The following is a 20365-nucleotide window of genomic DNA, read 5'->3' on the forward strand; positions in this document are numbered from 1 at the left end:
AGTAGAAGTATTGAAATCATCGAAAAAATGTAGTGAAGTAAAAGTGGAAGTAGGAGAGAAAAATTCTACTCTAGGAAAGTACAGATACCGCCTTTCGGTACTTAATTACTGTAGTGAAGTAGTTCTACTTAGGTACTATACATCTCTGGCCCTAGGTGAATTTTCAGTTCATTGCTGTTGTGCTGTATCTACACAGTTTTTATGTATCTTATGCATTTTTTTTTTGTATCCTCCCTTTTTATATATTTTTCTATGGATTAATAAACATTAGTTTTATTTACATTTTTTTGTTCATTTGTCATGATTCAATATACAGTGCCTTAGTCCCCGTTCACACTAAGGCGACCTGTGAGGCAAAAGTTCCGCAGCACGAGTGGAATTCTTGGGACCATTAGTCCAGGTTCACACTTCTGCTATGCGGGAGTGCTGCGTATATGCAGCGTGTTCCCGCATCATATCCGCACCCCTGGCAGTTCTCACTGCCTTATGCGATACGCAGGGGGTGTCAATTAAAAGTTAAACGACAACTCCAGTTGAGATCGCATATCGCAGTGCGATCTGAAAGTTCGCACAGAATCGGATCGCACTAGTGTGAACCACCATGCGATCCGATTCTGCTGCGGATAAAAGAAAAAGGGTCCTGTGCGAATTCAGCTATACAAACTGTATGGCTGAAATTTGTACCGCACAGAGATCGCATGTAATTTAGGAGCAGTGCGCTCCGAATTACATGCGATCTCTGTGATCGCACGAATGTGAACTGGCCCTCAAAGTAAAAAACACAGCTACCACAATTGAATCCAAGGTTTACCAGTATGTAATAGCCTAGAGGTTAGTCTGAGTGTGAGTATAGTACAATCCCTATAAAGCATGGGTGCTCAACCTGTGGCCCTCCAGCTGTTTTGAAACTACAAAGTCCCATGAGGCATTGCAAGGCTGACAGTTACAAGCATGACTTCCAAAGGCAGAGATATGATGGGAGTTGTAGTTCAACAGCTGGAGGGCCACAGGTTGAGTAGCCATGTCATACAGGATTAGTGAATTATACACATCTGCATCATACACTTCCAATGGCACATTTGTTCAGTTCCTAGTTGGAAATTATGTGAAAATCTCTGCATGTGCTAACATATTTTTAGTTCTACTTTTATTGTTGGCATTGCTAGTCAAAATGATTCCATGTGTGTGCCATAACCCAACCAAGCCAAGTACTCTATGCGAAGTTTACTGCAGAGTTTTTGGTGTTTAAAACTGAAAAGAAAAAAAAAACAATTCAGTTCTTTTTCATTAACTTTTTTTTATTGTGTATCTGAAATCCTTATTTTACATAATTGTCTTTATCTGTACAGATGCTGAATTTGTGAGGTATACGGATGGAGTGGTTACATGCTTTTGCAATGATTATGGAATGATCAATGATCAGATCTGTTTCACAATTGATGATGTGATTAGTCGAGAACCTTTAAGCATTGGTCAGAAAGTTAGTGTTGCTTACGAAGAGGACAAAACATCTGGAGGTTGGAAAGCAATTAAGGTAAGACTTTAACAGATACTGTGTAACAATACAGCTTTGCAAATCGCATTTTTGTTAGCGGTCATACAGTGTACTTTACCATATTTGAATCATGCTCCGCTTGCTTCAGGAGTTTGTATTTGAGGAAAAAAAAGCTAGGAGGAGATATGCGACCTGTCATAGCAATTATGAAGTTCTGCTTTAACCAGAACCCCTTTGGATACTGCAGGCTGCATACTACAGCCCGTATTTTATGAATGGCCAGGCCAAGGTTTGCAGTAATATTGCAAAATAAATTCTAGAGCAGATTGTGATTTCCACCCTCTGTTATAAATGAGCCCCTTTATAAGTTGTTCTTTATAATGTATAGAAATACCATCATTTTTATTCATCTTTTCTCTTAAGAAAGTTATTGTGAATCTGATATACAAAAAAACTGGAGCAACCAGTCAGATGGTTGGCTTAATTGTTTTGAAGTTGAAATTCAAATACTATTTTTTTTTTTTTTTTTTCTCCACTGGCTCTGCAGGGAAGAAAAGTGCTGCACTCAGTGCGGAAAGTTAGATAATTTAGAATAGCTTGACAATAAATTTGAGAGCCATATTTACTTATCCTTTGCCTGTCTTAAATGAACACCAGGGTGATCAGTGTGGATAACCCAGTGGTCATTCATAACTACTGTGAGTAAACATGATCAGCTGTTCATGTTCGGTACCGGTATCGGTACGTCACTAGCCTGTGAGGCTCTGGGGAGCGAGCGCACCCGATGTCCGCCGGTCACTCAGCGATCGTCGGGGGAGAGGGAGAAAGGCAGGCGGCTAGTGTAAACAAGCCGCCTGTCATTCTCCCCTGTGTAGAAACAATGATCATACAGTTCTACTATGTAGGACCGTTGATCATTGTTCCTACAGCTCAAGCCACAGCCAATCACAGTTAGAATCACGCCCCTAGGGACACACACAGCCCCTCCCTCTCAAAGTTAACCCCTTCACTGCCAGTGTAATTTTACAGTAACAGTGCATATGTATAGCACTGATTACTGTAGAAATGTCACTGGTAACCCCAAAAGTGTCAAAAATGTCAGTCAAGGGTCCGATCTGTCCGCCGCAATGTCGCAGTACCGCAAAAAAAAAATCGCAGATCGCCGCCATTACGCGTTAAAAAAACAACAAAAATCGTTCCCTTTTGTTAGTAAATGCGATAACTTTTGCGCAAACCAATCAAAATACGCTTTTTGCGATTTTTTTTTATTTTTTTTTTTTTTTTTTTTTTTTTTTTTCTCCCCCCAAACATATGTAGCATAAAACAAATTGGCTGAAAATGTTAAAAAATTTGGATGTTTACATTTTTTTGGGGGAATTTCATATAAAAAAATTTGAAAAATATTGTTATTTTTGCAAAATTGACGCTCTTTTTTTGTTTATAGCGCATGATCAAAAAAATCACACAGGTGATCAAATACCACCAAAAGAAAGCTCTGTTTGTGGGAAACAAAGGACGTCAAATTCGTTTAGGTACAGCGTCGCACGACCGCGCAATTGTCCGTTAAAGTCACGCAGTGCCGAATTGCAAAATACCCCCTGGTCTTTCAGCAGCCAAATCCTCCGGGGCTTAAGTGGTTAAAACAATGTATGCACTAAAGCAACTTATGTGCATTGGACAGCCAATTTAAATAAATTGGCTTCCCTAACACGACAGGCTTCCCAGTATTGTGACCAATGTAATTAGCTATCACAGCAGGCAAATCATCAGAAACACCAGATTGTAAACCGTGATTTGAGAGCGCTCTGTGACAGTTTGAACACTGCCGTGAGCGTCAGTACAGAAGAGTAGTTCCCCATGGATGCAGATGTTTGCCCGCTTAGCTGCCTCATATGTTTGACTTTTACCATTTAACAAAATGGCACAATTTGCAAATCCTTTATTTTTATTTACTAGGGAGTTTTGTTTTGTTTTTTAGATGTAGAAGGAATTTTGGAAGTTTATGTTGTCCTTTGTATGTTCGTAATTATTTTGGTGCATTTTTATTGAAAATATTGGTTTTGATAAACATTTGCGCAACTATCACGGGGCCTACAAAGTCAGTAGCACCAACTTTCTTTTTTTTTTTTTTTTTTTTTTTAATTCTGTTGGTCCTGTGCTTTTTGAAAATGTATGGTTTAGGGAGTCTTCTACAAACTCTGAAAGCTGTAAATTGAATATAAAAAAGGGAAAATTATTGCAAAAATGGTCTAGCCACCTGAGCTTGGAAAGTGGAGTGCAGGGCTTGGCAGTAAAAGGGTAATCCAACTAGCTTCCTCTGTTTTTACATGCAATGTGAGTACATAGCACAGGCATTGTCACTCCATAGATACAGTTCTTACATTAAAGCGGAGTTCCACCCAGTGCACATTTTTTAAAAAAAAAATACCCCCGGGACAGTCAGGGCTAGTACATTCCACAATGGCTAGCCTCTGATCTGTCCTGGGTTGCGCTTACCTTTTAGGAGAAATACTTACCTTGAAAAAGTATTCTCCAGCACTGCCATCTCAGGTGTGGGCAGCTTGAAGCCAGCGCGATCCTCTTCGGCGTCCTCTTCCTTCTTCTTCGATCCCACGATGCACTGCACCGGCCCCGACGTCACTTCCGGCGCGCACGCCGGAATTGACGTCGGGGCCAGTGCAGGCGCAATGATTCCTGGGAGCGATGACGTTCAGCTCCCAGGAATCATTGCAAAAGCCAGGAAGTGACGACGGGCCGCGGCCGCCGAGGGGAGGAAGAAGGAAGTAAGGTAAGTATATTTTCTCTACAAGGTAAGCAAAAAAAAAATTGCGATTATCCATTTGTTTTTCAGGTGACCCGGAGCGAGAAGATGGAGGTAAGTATAAAATTAGGGTGGAACTCCACTTTAATTGTACAGGATACAGGCAAAGACTTCATAGACCTTGGGTTATTAACTCATACCTTCAGGTGATTGGACCCTGGCAAGCTTTAGAGGATATACCCACTGGCACTTCCACTATAACCCTACCCCACTCCAGGAGTGTGTTTGTTTTTTTTGGCTAGTGTCCTTCCTAAGGTGATGGACCTTTTTTGTTTCCTTTTTTACTGAGAAATAACTTTCAACTTAACCACTGTTTCTTTTTTTATTATATTCTTCAATCGACCCCTCATATGCACAAAGAGAAGCAGTTTATAAAGCTAAACCTTTTGGAGCTGTACCCAGACACTCCTCTGTGGGATTGGCCTATACTGTTGCTTTAGGCACTGAATCCTGCATAAGCACTCTCCTTGGCACTGCGTAATCAGCTGTACAGGTCCAAGGCCATGGTCCAGCCCTATGAAAACCGGTCCCTGAAAACCACTTTGGGGTATGCACATTGTGATGTTCAAATTTGGTGCTAAAACTCGACTTCTCAGAGCTTAGTTCACGAATTGCACTTACTTTGCAGCCTGTAAAGCATTGCACCCGCGATCAGCAGATCGCGGGTGAAATGCCAGGATCCTGAAGACTGTCAGCTGCCTGCCCGTACCTCCTGTATGAGCAGACAGTTACTGAACTGCAGGACGAACCAATGACCCTATGAGAGTGCTTACCATCACTCTTGCAGTTCATTGAGAACTGCAAGCCATCAGCCACAGCGGTACTTTGTAGTTTAATTTATTCAGTTTTCTGTGAATTATTAATGTGTCTGTGAAGCTGTGCTGTGGGTGTAACATGCTCCTAAAGATGAAATTATCTTTAGGGCTGGGTTCACAGCAGGGATCTGGTGCGTCCCTGTTCTCCGTTTTCAAGGACGAATCGGGCCCAAATTTTTTCCTGAATTGGGACATGAAACAGAGGCAAAGATGCACAGGACCCTTGTGCAATCCGCAGCCACCCGGAGATGTGTGAACCGGCTCTATTGAGAGCAGGTCACAGTCTCCTGTCATGCGAATTAAATGTAGGGAAACCTGCATCCAATTTACATAAGTGTGAACCCAGCCTTAAGGCTCTTTTTATTTAATCTTGCATGTCCAGTCCTGCAACCAGCTCTTGCTGCAATTTTCAGTATGTCAAACTGCTGATAACTGGACTAGGGCAGTGAACATTCAACATGAACCTGATGTCACAGAGGAAGATCCCAAAACTTCCCTGCTCAGGAGTTGCTACCTCCTCAAAATGCAGAGCATTTAACAGGCTGGTCTTCAAAACCCAAGTTCGGCTTTTTCTTTTGGTGTAATATTTGAACCTCAAAGCCCAGCAAGTCTTTCTCCAAAGCCCTCTTCCCAATGAAGGGGCGCCATTACTCCTAGGAGTGGAGGGACATCTTTTTATAGGTTGCCTCTTTCTGGGTCACCAATGGTAGTTTTAAAAGGTGTAAAAAAAAAAAAACTCTACCACTTCATTCTTTTCTTTTAATAAATCGGCCAAAAACTGCCAAAGGACAGTCTGGCACCATCTCGGGTTTAGGGCATTCTGGAAATCATTCAGTAGTTGTGCCAGTACCTCCACAAGACAGGTTCAAAGGATACTATTCAAACCTTTTGCGATACCAAAACCCCAACGGGGGTATTTGCCCTAATATAGACTTAAAATCCTTCAACAATTTTCCCACGAATCGATATCGCTCAGTTTTTCAAGTAACTCCGTTTCGCTGTCGCTGTTTTCCAGTTCGTCTAAAGGCGCTATGCTTTTTGGACGCCATGGTAGTTCAAAATTTTCCAGGCAGGGCACTGGAAAAGTCACCAGGTTCAATCTAGTGCTAAAATGGCATGAATACAGTGTGATCCGTTAGGATCACAGCTTTGTATCATGTAATTTTATGTTTTTACAATTTTGAATTTGCTGCCGGTTCCAGCCCCCTGCGTCGCAACGCTCACAGGAGGGAAGTGGAAGGCAATCGCCCGTGCACAGAGCGGGGAGAGACTGTCAGGATGCTGGAGAGGACGGTGGGGGAGCGCAGGGAAGCTGAGTAACATTGCGGGGTAATCCCGAGTGTGGCTCAGGGTTACCCCTTTTGGTACTGCAAGTTAACCCCGAGCCACACTCGGGGAATACCGCCGGGGAGGTTAAGCAGGGGATGTCCTCATAAGTTTGAGAAGGTATGGCAATGTTGGATTGCAACAGTGGAGACCCTTCATTAACAGACCGATGAACGTTTGCTAACCTCCGTTTTTGAAAGTAATTATCCTGGGTTCTATCTTCCTGGTTATCTGGGGTACTGACTGATTTTTGCAAGACTCCTGTTCACTGGGGGGGGGGGGGGGACTTCTTTCTTTACATCCGAAGGGTGTCCTGCATGTTGCCAACCACTGCACTACTGAAGAGGGGGGGGGGGGGTTTGGTTTGGTTGTTTTCTAAGTTTGTACTGTTAAAAAAAACTTTTATAAATAAAAATTTTCAAAAAAAAATGTTCTAGCTCAGCAGTTCGGAGTTAACCATAAATAACGTTCCTAAAATTATCCCTTTCCCTCTAGTGTGTGCTTGTACACTTGCATTTGTGTTTGTACGTGTTGGGTTTGGGTGCTTAAGATTTGTGTGGGTTTTTTTTTTTTTTTTCTTTAATCATGTTAAATTGTTTTATTTTTATTCATTCGCTTTTTTTTGCTATCACAAGGGGTTGACAAGCCTTATCTCTCTTGAACCCCAATGTCAAATTGACTACAGACAGTAGCTCGGGACCACCTTGGCAGTGTGGGGTGCTCAGCAAAAGCAAAGTTGGGTTTTCAGGCCCCTTTTACACTTGTGCGACCTGAAAGTCGTGCGACTGACACGACTTGAAGCAGTGATGTGTAAAATTTAGGTCTATGGTCCCCAAGTCGCATCAAAGTCGGACCAAAGTAATGACGAGTACTTTGAAGTGGCTGCGACTTGAAGTTGCTCAGATATGAATGGTACTCATTGGAAATCAGGGGGTAGGACTTGTCATGCCTCTTTGCAGTCCCAAGTCGCAGCACAAGTTGCACAAGTGTGAAAGGGGCCTAAGTGTGACAGAATTTGTTAGTGATCTATAATGGATACTATGAAATAGGATGTGGTGAATCTGTATAATGTAGTTTAACATTTGTTTTTATTCATCCATTTTCCTTTCCTTTCCGTTTTTGCACTTGACATGTGACTATGCAGTGAAAATGGGTGGTTTTGGCATATAGTACTAGTTCTGCCTGCTTTTAAACTGGTAATGTCTTTTTAGGTACAGTGCATCTCTGATAAGTGGGAAATTGATGCTCCTATTAATTCAAATTCATTGGATCTTGACGTGAAAGTTTTAATTGGAAGTGTCACATTCTGCAATAAAGACGGTGGCAGCATTAATCAGACCACATCTTTTTCGATGAGTGCTGCCTGTGAAGGTAATATATTTTTATTATATATATTATATTATATTATATTATATATATATTTTTTTTTTAATTATAACTAATATTGTTAGAAGCTCTTATAGTGTGCAAGGTAAGGCAATGGTCCCCAACCCCTGGGGCACGGACGGGTGCTGGTCCGCAGCCTGTTGATGACCAAGCCGCACTGCAGGAAATGAGCAGTGACCATGGTTCTCACAGTGGTCACATTTACATAACAACTGTCCTTTACATTACAGTAAGAGAGAGCAACTAATGGGGCACTGTGATGTGATGGGGACTGTAATGTAAGGGGGAGCTGTGATGTGATGGGAAACTGAGGACACTGGTATAAAGGGGAGATTGAATAGAAGAGAGTGAATATCCCATCCACCAGCCAACGCCCCCCATTACCTCGGAATACCTCGGAAAATTCGCTACCGTGAAACCGGTCCCTGGTGCCAAAAAAGGTTTGGGACCGCTAATGTAAGGGATGTAGGTATATTTGTCTGCATTCTCATTTTGTTTTACTGGTCACTTGTAAAAACCCTCTGATTACAAGTGACCCCTAAGTCTGCCCTGTTTGGCAGGCCTTTTTACTATACTGAAAGATGCCACAAGCCTTTCTCAGTAGGACTCCATAGTTTACACATTTATCCACCTAGTTTGTGCTACCTTCTTCCATCAATGTTTAGCTGTGAAATAAAGCTTATGTTTAGCAGTAGGCGAGTGTTATGAGTGGGGCTTTATACTTGGCATCAAGAACATTTAGTAAGCAGTGGAGCTGAAGCTTGCTAGAAAAGCAGAGATTAACTTTATTTCCATAGAAAACCATTAGTTGATGTCATCTTGAACACTAGTTCTTTTTTTTTTTTTTCTTCTAAGATTTAAAAGTGGTTGAAAAGCCCTTGGATATACCCAGTGAAGTGAACAGCCTCAGATGATACACAGAGATTAAATAAATACCCCCTACATAGGTTTTATTTATCTGCAGTCTTCTCTTTCCTACACCTTTTCAAAAGGGCAGGATCGTGTTCAAATCTTTCGTCATATGTCAGGAGCACAGAGACGTGGACGGAGAGCCTGCAGTTACACTGTGTGAGAGCTGAGTGGAAGAAAGGAACACACCACCAGCAGAACTGTGTTCTGAATAGATGAGCTCTTTGTGCTCCCCTCACTCCTGCCACAAATTTATCTCATGTGTCAGGAAAACATACCCAGAAGTGACTCGTGCTGAGAACAGAGGAAAAAAGCACCAGAGATAAACCACACTTAGAGCTTTGGAGAGAGATATACAGTATGTGCTTTGCTCAGATTTCATGACTGAGGTTTACAACCACTACAAGGCACAGGAATTCCTAGGCACAATTGTATACCAGGAAGTGCACTTCAGCTTTTCAGCAGGAGTTCCCCAAAAAATGTTTTTTGGGTACTGCTCTGGTACCATTAATACATAAATAGATAGAGAGATTTTATTCCAAATATAAAATTACATAAGTATTCCTGGTAACAGTTACGGCCTGGTATCGCTAGCGCCCTTCTTCAAACCGAATACATAATAATCCTCGTCTGAATCAGAGCATACATCTATACCATCTTAAACACATGGAATCAATCTCGTTAATTATTCAATTCAGTACCAAGTCATTTCTACACATCATCCACCTACAAGTGAAACACAGGCTCTAACAGGCATGTCAAGTTCTCCACATATAAGCAATCTATATCGTTAAGGCACCTGTTATCCCAAAAATTTAAAAGAAAAAAAAAAACAAATAAATATAGTTGCCTAAAAAATACTCCTAAACCTAATCAAACTAAATAAATAAGTCAAAATCAGAGTTTAACCCTTTTGGGCTAAGAGTGTGTAAACGGTGAATCCAGGGCACCTCTCGTTTTTTTTTAAAGACCATTCCCTATTATGTGTGTGTGTGTGTGTGTGTGTGTGTGTGTGTGTGTATATATATATATATATATATATATATATAATTTTTAGAGAGAGAGATAGTGTGGGGGTGTGTTCCCTATAATTGAGTAAATGTTCACTTCTTTTTTTTTTTTTTTTTTTTTTTTTTATTCAATTCAACTTTAGACTTTTATATGTATAAAAAAGAAAAATTATACTTAATAGTTCTTACTGTTTTTCCTGACAACCCTGTTATTAGGTTAATAATAATTATGCCATTAGACACACATTTTTGCATCTTTTTTTCCAGGATATACACCATGTAAAGGAGACTGGGTGAGAGCAGAGTATTTCATTAATCCTTCAACGTGGATCAGCGAGGCATGCTCTATAAAGCCGCTTAGGTGTAAACGTGTAGACAAGGTCAACAGCTTTTTTTTTTTTTTTGTGTTCATTTAGAAAAATGAATTGCCTATTTATTTTTTAAAATGTTAGCATTTAACAGTTAAGTTTGACTGTAAAATGTAGTTGGAAGGAAAACATATGTTTTCTATCTGTTGTCTTTATAGTGACCAAGACTTATGTACTAAGTGTCTCCAGCAGATGGTAAATGTGAATCTGTTATTCCAGAGCTTTAACCCTCCCATTATTTTTATTTATATATATATATATCTATCGCACTTTAGCAGCCGTAAGTGTGTGTAAATTTGATAAGCCGACTGTAGCTGTCAGGTGAGGTGCATTATATCGCTTCCGAACTCTGCGTCATTCATTTCAGTGGAAGGCAACAAGGGTTTAATAGAGCACTAACTTCTCATAAAAAAGACCTCCCCTAGCAAAATGCTATCATATAGGGGACTTTTGTTTCCCTATGTGATATAAAAATAAAGTTTAAAAAAAAAAATGGAATTCTTTTTTTCATAGTTAGATTGGCACAGCTGTGACCAATGTAATAATGCATATATCATACCTGTGGGATGCCTCCTAGAAGTGGAAATCGGTGAAGTAGACAATTACGGCAGTGATCTCCGCTAGCTTCTGGGTACCGTGCTAAGTGGCTGCACTTTGAATGCAGAAGGTTGGCCCCTTGTCACAGGTTTCATTCAGAGAACATTTTACATTTTCTTAATAAATGCAAAGCATTCTCTGAATGGACGCGGTTTAAAATGTAAAGCATTTTCTAATGGCCACCTCCTGTGTTCAGAATGCAACAGGGCAGTCGTTTGGCATGGATCCCAGAAGCTACTTGAGATCACTGGAGTAGCAGTGTCTACTACAGGTGAGCTTAAATACAATTTACAGCATCCCAAACTTGGAATGCAATTATTTCTTACAATTTTGAGAAGGTGGCAATCATTTTGTCCAGTCCATTTTTGGCGTTTTGTGTGGAATGTGTCAGATTTAGCTTTTTACTTCTCCACTTTTTGTGTCATACCAACAACAACAAAAGAAATAAATATGAGAATGCCTAAACATTTGTTAAATGCAAGTTTTATTTGCGAAGTGTTGCCTTATCTGAAATAAATGCAGGGGTGCCAGTATTTGACTGTATACTAGAACTGACGCAGCTAAAGATGCTATACTGTAAGGGCGGTAATCAGCGGCTTTTAGTGGGACTGTGATAGGAGGCTTGCAATCTGGTGCTAACCGACACTATCTGGGAGGGACACCGACGTTGCAAGGGACAATAACAGTGATCAGTGATATTGTATGCTGACACTGTACTAATGACACTGGCAGGGAAGGTGTTAACGTCTAGGGGTATTTACTGTGCCTAACTATGTGTAATATGTGCTGCTTTTACTTCACTATCTGGCTGTTTTTTTTTTTTTTTTCTCCCTGCTTTTCACGGAGAAGAAACTGCCAGATCACTCTTCCTGTGAACTGTGTGTGATTGATTGAACACAGCAGATTGGCTGATTTTAGCTAAAATCATTAGTAAAATCTGCTGCCAAACTTGTGTGTTTCCTAAACCTAAGGCTCCTTTCACACAGTGTCCGTCAAACGGACTCCGCTTTTCTAAGCGGGGGATCGACCTGCCGATTCCCCCGCTGAGCAGGAGAATGACAGCTGTTCTCCGCACTGTATGCGGAGACACCGCTGTCACAGCCCCATAGATCTCTATGGGGGAATCGATGGGAAAGGACCGTCGATCCGTTCTCATCCGATCCGCTGGACGGATGGAAAATAGGGTTTCCATCCGTCCAGATTTGACGGATCGGGTGTCAGCGGACATGTCTCCGCTGACATCCGATGCCCCATAGAGATGCATGGGGGGACCGTTCAGATCCGCCAAAAAAACGGACAGGTGGATCTGAATGGTCCGCCTGTGTGAAAGGGGCCTTAAAGAAAAGTCCAAAGTACAGGTACGTGATTGTTCTTGCACCTGGTGTCAGTGGTAAAGTAGAAATGAAAGGCAAAGTGTGTGTGTATATTTATATAATATTTATTATAAATGCGTTTGTGTGTATGTGTTATATATTTATATTTATATTTTTTTTGTTTAATATTTTTCTGTTCTCGGTTGCATAGTGACTTGTAGAGGTGGAATGGAGAAGCAGCAGTACACTGATCCTCCTTGTGTAGAGCTGTGTGTTGGGGGGGTGCGTGTCAGCACAAGTCTTGGCCACTGGAGGGCAGGCAAACTGACCATGCATGAAAGGTTGTGCTTCCATGCCTAGTGTGGTCAGTTTTGAAATAGGAAAGTAGGGGGGGGGGTGGCAGGGTACCAGGTATTTCACACAAAGGAAGCAATACAAAGAGAACAGGATACTTTTTAGCACAAGTACATGGTACAACATCAGGAATAAGTACACTATCAGGAATATGACATTTCGGGGTAACATACACAAGAAAAAGGTGTATCAGTAATTTTTGGTTTACAAAGTGGTTTAAAAGTTTTTGTTGAGTAAGCTTCTGCATACCAAAGATATAAAATATGGTCTGGTCAAGGAGGTTTTGATTATTCCTAAACTTGAAAGGGTTAATAAGTTTTTGTGAATATAGGCCAGAATAGTAGGTTTACAGATGCATATATAAACATACACTATAACAAACAGTTACAGGATTTTTTAAAATAAAATACATTTAAACATTTCTCGCTATACACTACAAGAAATGCTGCCCTTCAGGAGTCCAAGGACAAGAGAATATTACCCATACCTTTCTACTTTGTTCTTGAGAATTTAGCATTGTTGCTTTATACATGGTTTTGCTTTTATAAAAGTTAAGATCTCAAACCTGCAGAAGACGCCAAGTCAAAAAATTTGCAGTTTGTAGTATTGGACTATCTAAATCAAGCTTCATCCTTTTTTGTACTAAAATCTATAACAAGATGGTATCGCATACCTGTATGCAGAGCCTGTGATGACAAGTGTGTGGCCTCTTGCACAGCTCCAAGCAAACCTGAATGTTGAGACAGAGGCTGCGGGGATTAAGGAAAGAAACAAGTGCAAAGGTGCAGCAACTTGGGAGTGCTGGCATCGGACGTGCACAGGTACAGCTTATAATGCACTATGGAAACGCCAAGTCCATTTGATGGTGGAGTCAGGTCCCATGCCTCGTTAAGTAACAGCTGAGTGAAAGGACACCAGGACATAGGCAGAATTATGCTGGTCATACACGTATAGATTTTTGGACAAGAATGTTCATATGAACATTTGATGAATGGACAAATGTCTTTCGAAAATGTAATTACATTTTAAAATTAATGTAATTTCTGAGCGATAACCACATACACTACCCGAAAAATAGTTGATCAAGAAAAGTTTTCCTTCCTGACCCATCAAATTTTCCTGTCACTGCAGTAAAAAACCGACATCGATTTGACCCCACTAACGATTAGAAAATCAAATGAGTTTTCTTAAAACGAAAATTGCTTACAGAAGTTGGGAACAATCAGGCACCGAGGTGTAGAGTCACTAGGCAGAAGCATGATCAAGAAGAGCTTTTTAGCCTCTCCCCGGCTACAATCAGTGTTTCCCTGGGTAACCTCGATGCTTTCCCTCATGATGATGCCCCACAGTGAGCTGGCAACATCCAGATATTATATGCAAAGAAAACCCCAATAGTGGTTATATCTTATTAAAAAAAACTCTTGCTTTATTTAAAGTGCAGACAATTGGGTACTCGCATTTTCCTGGTGCTTCCAGCGCACCAGGCTTTACACGCTAAAAACTCCTTGTAATGTCTGTTTGTTCGCTCAAGCCGTTAAGGCACACTGCAGGCAAATAACACTAATTGTAGCCCAGGAGAGGCTTTAAAGCTCTTATTGACCATACTTAATTGTAAGGTCACATTGCTTAAGGTGAGAATTCATCTAAAGGAGGGCACTTTAAGGCGACACACTGTTTGCAGACTTGAGCACCATAACTGAGCAGGTTGATTGGGAAGCACTCTGTGGAGGATGAAATGCTGATGGAGCTAGATCAGTCTCTATAAACTGCACTTTTTGGACTGCACCTTTCTTTTATTCTATTTTCAAGCACTGGAAATGCATGTATCGAGTGTCATTTTTATGTAAAATAATTGTGGCACAATTATTCACACACTTATTATAATCGTGATTTTTTTTTTTTCTCTCCATTTAACACACATATAGTTATAGTGCGACACAATTGTATTTGGTTTGATACACTTCACACACTGTTATGAGAAGGTGAACAGTGGCAGCAGCTTTTTTCGTGGTCGATTTTTAGCTCTGTGAACACACATAGTAGCTCGCAGGACTTCCCATTTTAGAAGCATGATCAGTCGTCCAAGCTGCAGTTGACAATGGAGGCAGACAGCAAATGTGAGCAAGCAAAGGTGAACTTGAGAGCAAGGCCAGAGAGGAAGCCGGGCAAGTAACAAAATCAAAAATGCACATCAAGACTGGAACACAGGAACAAGGCTGAAGACCATACAGCAAAGAACAAGTGCAGGGTTCAGGTTTAAATAGACTGCTTGGCAGTGATGGATATGCACGCATGCTTATGTATTTGCAATGATGAACATGGAGCACATCTTCTCTGCTCCTAGAAATGTGCACGCCTATGTGCACACATTAGCCAGGCAACAACAGCTGGTACCATATTCAAGACAGATGGTGCAGAAAAAACACATTATATCATGCTTCAATTAATGGAGTTTGCAAGGCAGAGATTTAGAGCTTGATCAAATCTATTATACTGACTACTACTTCTCAGTCACCTCTGTCTCATCAGTCTCCTGAACAATCTATTTTGGACAAGAAAGAAAAGAGTGGAGCTGGTACCAATGCATCTCAGAAAGTTGAAGATGATGTTGGTGCAGAGGGTGGCAAAAAAATAAGAGTATTGGTTATGGCCATTTTAGTAACTAAAAATAAAGAGCTTAAAGTCACCCCATTACCTGTTGAAGACCAAGGTATGAGGGCCTAGAGGAAAAGAAAGTGGTGGTATATTCTATTAACAGAAATATTAAAATTTGATATACATTAGAAATTTTCTAAAACTTCTGTTTTATGCACAGATCTCATGAAAGAAAATTTCCCTTTCCAAGGCATTCTATGTTTTGGTGCAAAATCCCCAAAGTAGTTGTAAAATTCTCACAAAATTTCACAAATCCTGCCCTTAAGGATATGTGTTCCTTAAGGCGCCTAAAGAAAAGAAGGCAGAGTTTGTCCTAACAAGAACTTGGAAAGCAACTGCCATGGTCTTTTGTCCTGGCCAGAGGCTTAAAGCGGAGTTACACCCGTTTTTGTGTTCATTAAAAGTCAGCAGCTACAAAAAGTGTAGCTGCTGACTTTTAATAATCACACACTCCCCTGTCCCACAGTCCAGTAATGCGGCCAGCGGGAGCCTCGGTTCTTTCCCTCTTCTCCCTGCGGCGCCGGCATCTCTAGTGTGGGCACCCAGCTGTGACAGCTTGCAGCTTCACAGCCGGGTGCGCACTGCGCATGCGTGAGTCACGCTGGGCATCCTAAAAGTATGGGCAATCTTCTGGGACCTGTGATATGTCCCAGAAGATTGCAGGGAGGGAGGGGGAGAGAAGTACTTATGCTCGAGCCGCCTAGGTGGCCCGAGCGGAAGTGGAAGCGGGTACCTGTCAAATCTAGGTACCCGCTCCATCCCCCCCCACCCAAAAAAGAAAAGACATGCCAAATGTGACATGTCAGGGAGTCAGGAGGCCTTCAAGCAGTATTTCCATTTTTGGGTGTCGATGTTAGAATCGCATCTGCAAAACGGTGTCCTTTGCCAGGGCTTGTAGGCCCCCCTGTGTCATTCCTCCCCCTTGTGCTTCCCCCTCCTCTTTGCAGGGTTCCCCCTTAAATTTGAATGCCCTTCTCTGTCCCCCCGCGGCCCCTGTTTGGGGGCATAGGTGAAATTGGGTAGGGGGACTACATGGTGCAGGGCTGGAGGAGCGGTGGGTGAAGCCGCTATCGGTCCCTGTTAGGGGTGTCTGTACCTAAGTGCTGCCGAGTGTCCCCTTCTGGGGTCTGTAAATTTTTCCCCTGAGGTCCAGTGGGGTCCAGGGTCCCGTGCAGCGCCGCGTGGTACTGCCATTTTTCTGTGGTCTCTGTGATTCCCGGTTCAGGGGCCATGTTTCTGTAGTTAAGCGGCCATGTTTTTGGTTTCCCCAGAGACTTGCATTGGCAGCCATTTTCCTGTAGTCGGAGACAGTGCTGAGGCTGTGGGGGCCTCTAGTGTCAGGTCAGCGTTTCCTCTTCCTTTTTCCAGGCAGTATGGCAGATCGTTTTCGTGCTTTCCAGTTCAAGTGGTGAGTCTCCTGGGGGTAAACTATCCCTCCTTGATGTATACAGCACCCCGGGTGCGCTGCTTATTGTAGTGCCACAGCGGTGCATGGGGGGAAAAGTAGATATGGCCCTGCAAAGGAGACCTGGCAAGAAGCGCCCCCCACCTTCACCTGTATCCTCTGCTTCCTCAGATTCTGCGGTGGATTTGGCCGCTGCGGATGAGAGTCAGCCCACTGGTGCTCTAATAGGATGAGTCCTTCCCTCTGCAGCCGCGCATGAAAAAGCGCTGGTGGACGCCCTGATTGTATCAGTGTGGGAAACTTTAAAGTTGGAAGACTGGTGCTGAGTCAGCGACACCGGTGCAATTTGGCACCCGCAAATCTTCCAAGGTGAATAAGGTTTTTCCCTTACCTGCCTATTTTTGAGATGGTCACTAGTCAGTGGGGTTCCCCGAAATGCTTGTTTGGAATACTGAAGCGTTTTGCTTGAAGATATCCCTTTTGAGGATTCTCTTCTGAAGAAACTGATGTTTCCACCATCGGTGGACTCACAGGTTTCCAGGGTGAATAAGACCACACTTTTGCCGGTGGAAGATTCCCTGTCTTTTAAGGACCCCATGGACTAAAGAGTGGAGGCTCTAGTCCGATACCTTTTCACTGTGACTGGTTCAATTTTAGGACCGGTATTTGCTATCACCTTGGTTCCCAGACCTTAACGGAATGGGCTAAGGTTTTGTGCCAGGATCTGGAGGGGAGTCAACATCCTTCTGAGCTGGTGGACCTGGCAAATCAGTTGATCAAGGGTTACAGTATATTTGTGATGCATCCCTGGATGCGGCCCCCCTGTCTGGCAGAGTTTCTGACGGCGGTGATCCTTCGCCGCATAATCTAGTTGAAGTACTTGTCAGCTGACCAGGCTTCTAAAAGGTACTGACTAATCTTCCCTTTTGTAGGTGACCGTTTGTTCGGTGCCTCTATGGAAGAGATTAAGGGTTAAGGGGAAAAGGGCTTAAGATCCACTCGTAACTTTGCGGGAGGCTCCAAGAGACCCTGGAATGGTAAGTTCAAATCGGGCACGTCTGGTTTCGCAGGCAAGCCTTCCCCAGCCTGAAGGGGCGCCCCCACCTACATCTGGGGGGACATCTTTGCTTCTTTCCGAATCCGTGGATCTTGCTCATTCAGGACAAATGGGTCCACTAACCGATTTGGTTCGCTTACAAGATCGAGTTTCGGTCCTTGCCTCCGACAAGGTTCTTTCCTTCAAACTTACGACTGTCTTCAGAGCGGCTACAGGGCCTCTACCTAGCAGTGCAGAACCTGTTAGCACAAGGAGTTGTTGTGCCGATTCCAGAGTCTGAACATTTCCAAGGTTTTTATTCAAATCTGTTTATAATTCCCAGGAAGGAAGCCAAGGTTCATCCGATCATGGATCTCAAGGCTCTGAACCGCTTTGTGCGGGTTCAGAAATTTTGGATTGAGTCCATCTGCACTGTAATGGAAGCCATCAGATCTCCTTGATGAAGGAAAGCTATCAATCTCAAGGATACTTACCTTCCTATTCCAATATATGTCAGGCATTAGCGTTTTCTTTGTTTTGCTGTGGGCGAGGAGCGCATTTAATTTGTGGCGTTACCCTTTGGTCTCGCTTCAGCTCCTTGAGTGCTCACAGTGTTGGCCTTGTTACGGCAGAAGGGGATCGCGGTACTTGGTTACCTGGATGATCTGCTTCTGTGTGCACTAGAAGCCGACTTAGAGGTTATGGTGGGAACTCTGCAAGAGTTCGGGTGGACACTAAATTTTCAGAAATCGGGCACTGTCTACGTACACAAAGCTGGACTACTTGGGTCTAATGCTGGACTCAGCGTTAGCCCCGTTGTTTCTTCCTCAGACAAAACTACTGAAGCTACAAGAGGCTGTTCGGCTCCCGTTGTTCAATCATCGATCGTCACTCAGGACTTACTGGGTCTGGTCTGATGGTCTCCACCTTCGAGGCAGTTCCGTTTTGCGCAATTCCTCACCAGACCTTTGCAAAAGGAGATTCTGATCGAATGGAACAAGGATCCGCCGTCATTGGACAATCAGATTTTTGTCGAGTCAGGGTTCGAGGGAGTCTCTCCTATGGTGGCTCTGCACCCCGGCTCTATGTTTTGGAAAATCTTTTCTTCCCCTGTATTGGACTGTAATCACCACGGATGCCAGTCTGTCCGGATGGGGAGGTGTCTTGGGAGTGTGTTCGGCCCAAGGTGTCTGGACTCGGGAGGAGTCCAGGTTGCCGATCAACATCCTGGAATTTCGGGCAATCGGACTTTGTCCCAATGGACGGATCGTCTGCAGGAACGCCTTGTACCGATACAATTGGACAATGCTACAGCTGTGGCGTATGTCAATCATCAAGGGTGCACAAATAGTGCCCTGGTGGCCCGGTATCTTGAAGTGGGCAGAATATGTTCCGGCCCTCTACTGTACACATTCCAGGGGTAGAGAATTGGCAAGTGGATTATCTCAGTTGGCAGATGTTGGATCTTCACCCGGAGGTTTTCCATCAACTGTGTCTTCGGTGAGGGACCCCTGATGTGGACCCACTGACTTCCCGTCTCAACGGAAAGGTGCAGAGGTTTGTGTCAAGGTCTCGGGATCCTCTGGCCGACGCCGCAGATGCCCTGGCGGCCCCTTGGGGTCAGTAATGTCTGATTTACGCCTTTCCTCCAATACAACTTCTGTCGAGACTACTACGCTGAATTGAGGTAGAAGGAATTCCAGTCATTCTGGTGGCACCAGACTGGCCTCCCTGGTCCTGGAACGCAGGCCTGGTAAAGCTGGTAGCAGATGTCCTTGGAAACTTCCTCTCAGGGAAGCTGTTCTGTCTCACGGACCAATTCCATCCCGCTTTACGGTCGCTTGCTTTTGAAAGCCAGGTGATGAAAGACAGAGGGCTGTCTGAGTCGGTGATTCCTACGCTGGGGAAGGCTAGGAAATCTACTTCCAGGAAGGTTTACCATAGTTTGGAAGGCATACTTTACTTGGTGTGAGTCGCTGGGGGTTTCTCCCTGTTCCTTTTCTGTGTCTTGCCTGTTGGATTTTCTACAATTAGGTGTAGATAGTTTGCCTCTGGGCACCATCAAGGACCAGATTTCCGCCTTGGCTATTTTTTTTCCCCATTGGTGGCAAAGTCCTTGGTTCACACTTTTTTGTGCAGGGAGTTCGTCATCTGGCTCCTCCGATGCGATCCCTGGTACCTCCGTGGGATCTCAATTTGGTTCTGTGGGTGCTTCAAAGGCCTCCCTTTGAAAATGTTCGAGAAATTCCTCTGCTCACTCTGTCGCAGAAGGTGACTTTCTTGGTGGCTATTACTTCTGCACGTCGCGTGTCGGAGTTGGCTGCATTGTCCTGTTGGTCACCTTACTTGGTGTTTCATAGAGACAAAGTGGTGTTATGACCCTGTCAGGCGTTCTTCCTTCCTAAGGTTGTCTCTGGATTTCATTTGAATAAGAACAGTGTGCTACCATCCTTATGTCCTAAGCCGAAACATCCTAAGGGAAGTGCCCTAAATTCCTTAGATGTGGTAAGAGCGATTCGGGTTTACCTGGTGGTAACTGAACCGATTTTAGGAAATCTGATTCTTTTGTTCTTACGGATGGACCTCGTAAGGGGCAGGCCACATCTGCTGCGACCATTTCCAAGTAGATCAGGCAGACGGTGGCGCAGGCCTACTCCATTAAATGTCAGGTTCCTTCTTTCCCTGTTAAAGCGCATTCTATGAGGGCGTTTAGTGCCTCCTGGGCCTTCCATCATCAGGCATCAGTGGTTCAGGTGTGCAAGGCGGCTACTTGCTACTTAGTCGTCTGTACACATGTTCACAAAATGTTATAAGGTAGATGTACTTGCATCTTCAGATCCAGCATTTGGCCACAAAGTTTTGCAGGCTGCGGTTG

At 43.3% G+C, this 20365-nt stretch overlaps 1 protein-coding gene across 1 annotated transcript in view; it reads left to right on the forward strand.

Moving 5' to 3' along the window:
* MOV10L1 (Mov10 like RNA helicase 1) overlaps positions 1-20365 on the forward strand; it is a gene marked incomplete at its 3' end in the record, with an annotated part of 461653 nt that overhangs the window by 12929 nt on the left and 428359 nt on the right. Inside the window, exons 2-4 of the mRNA XM_082256834.1 lie at positions 1350-1534; positions 7669-7828; positions 10030-10142. Of these exons, the coding sequence (XP_082112960.1) occupies positions 1350-1534; positions 7669-7828; positions 10030-10142 (458 nt within the window). The remainder of the gene's footprint in view (positions 1-1349; positions 1535-7668; positions 7829-10029; positions 10143-20365) is intronic.

The sequence above is a fragment of the Pelophylax lessonae genome (assembly GCF_965119305.1).
Source record: "Pelophylax lessonae genome assembly, chromosome: 4".
Lineage (NCBI taxonomy): Eukaryota > Metazoa > Chordata > Amphibia > Anura > Ranidae > Pelophylax > Pelophylax lessonae.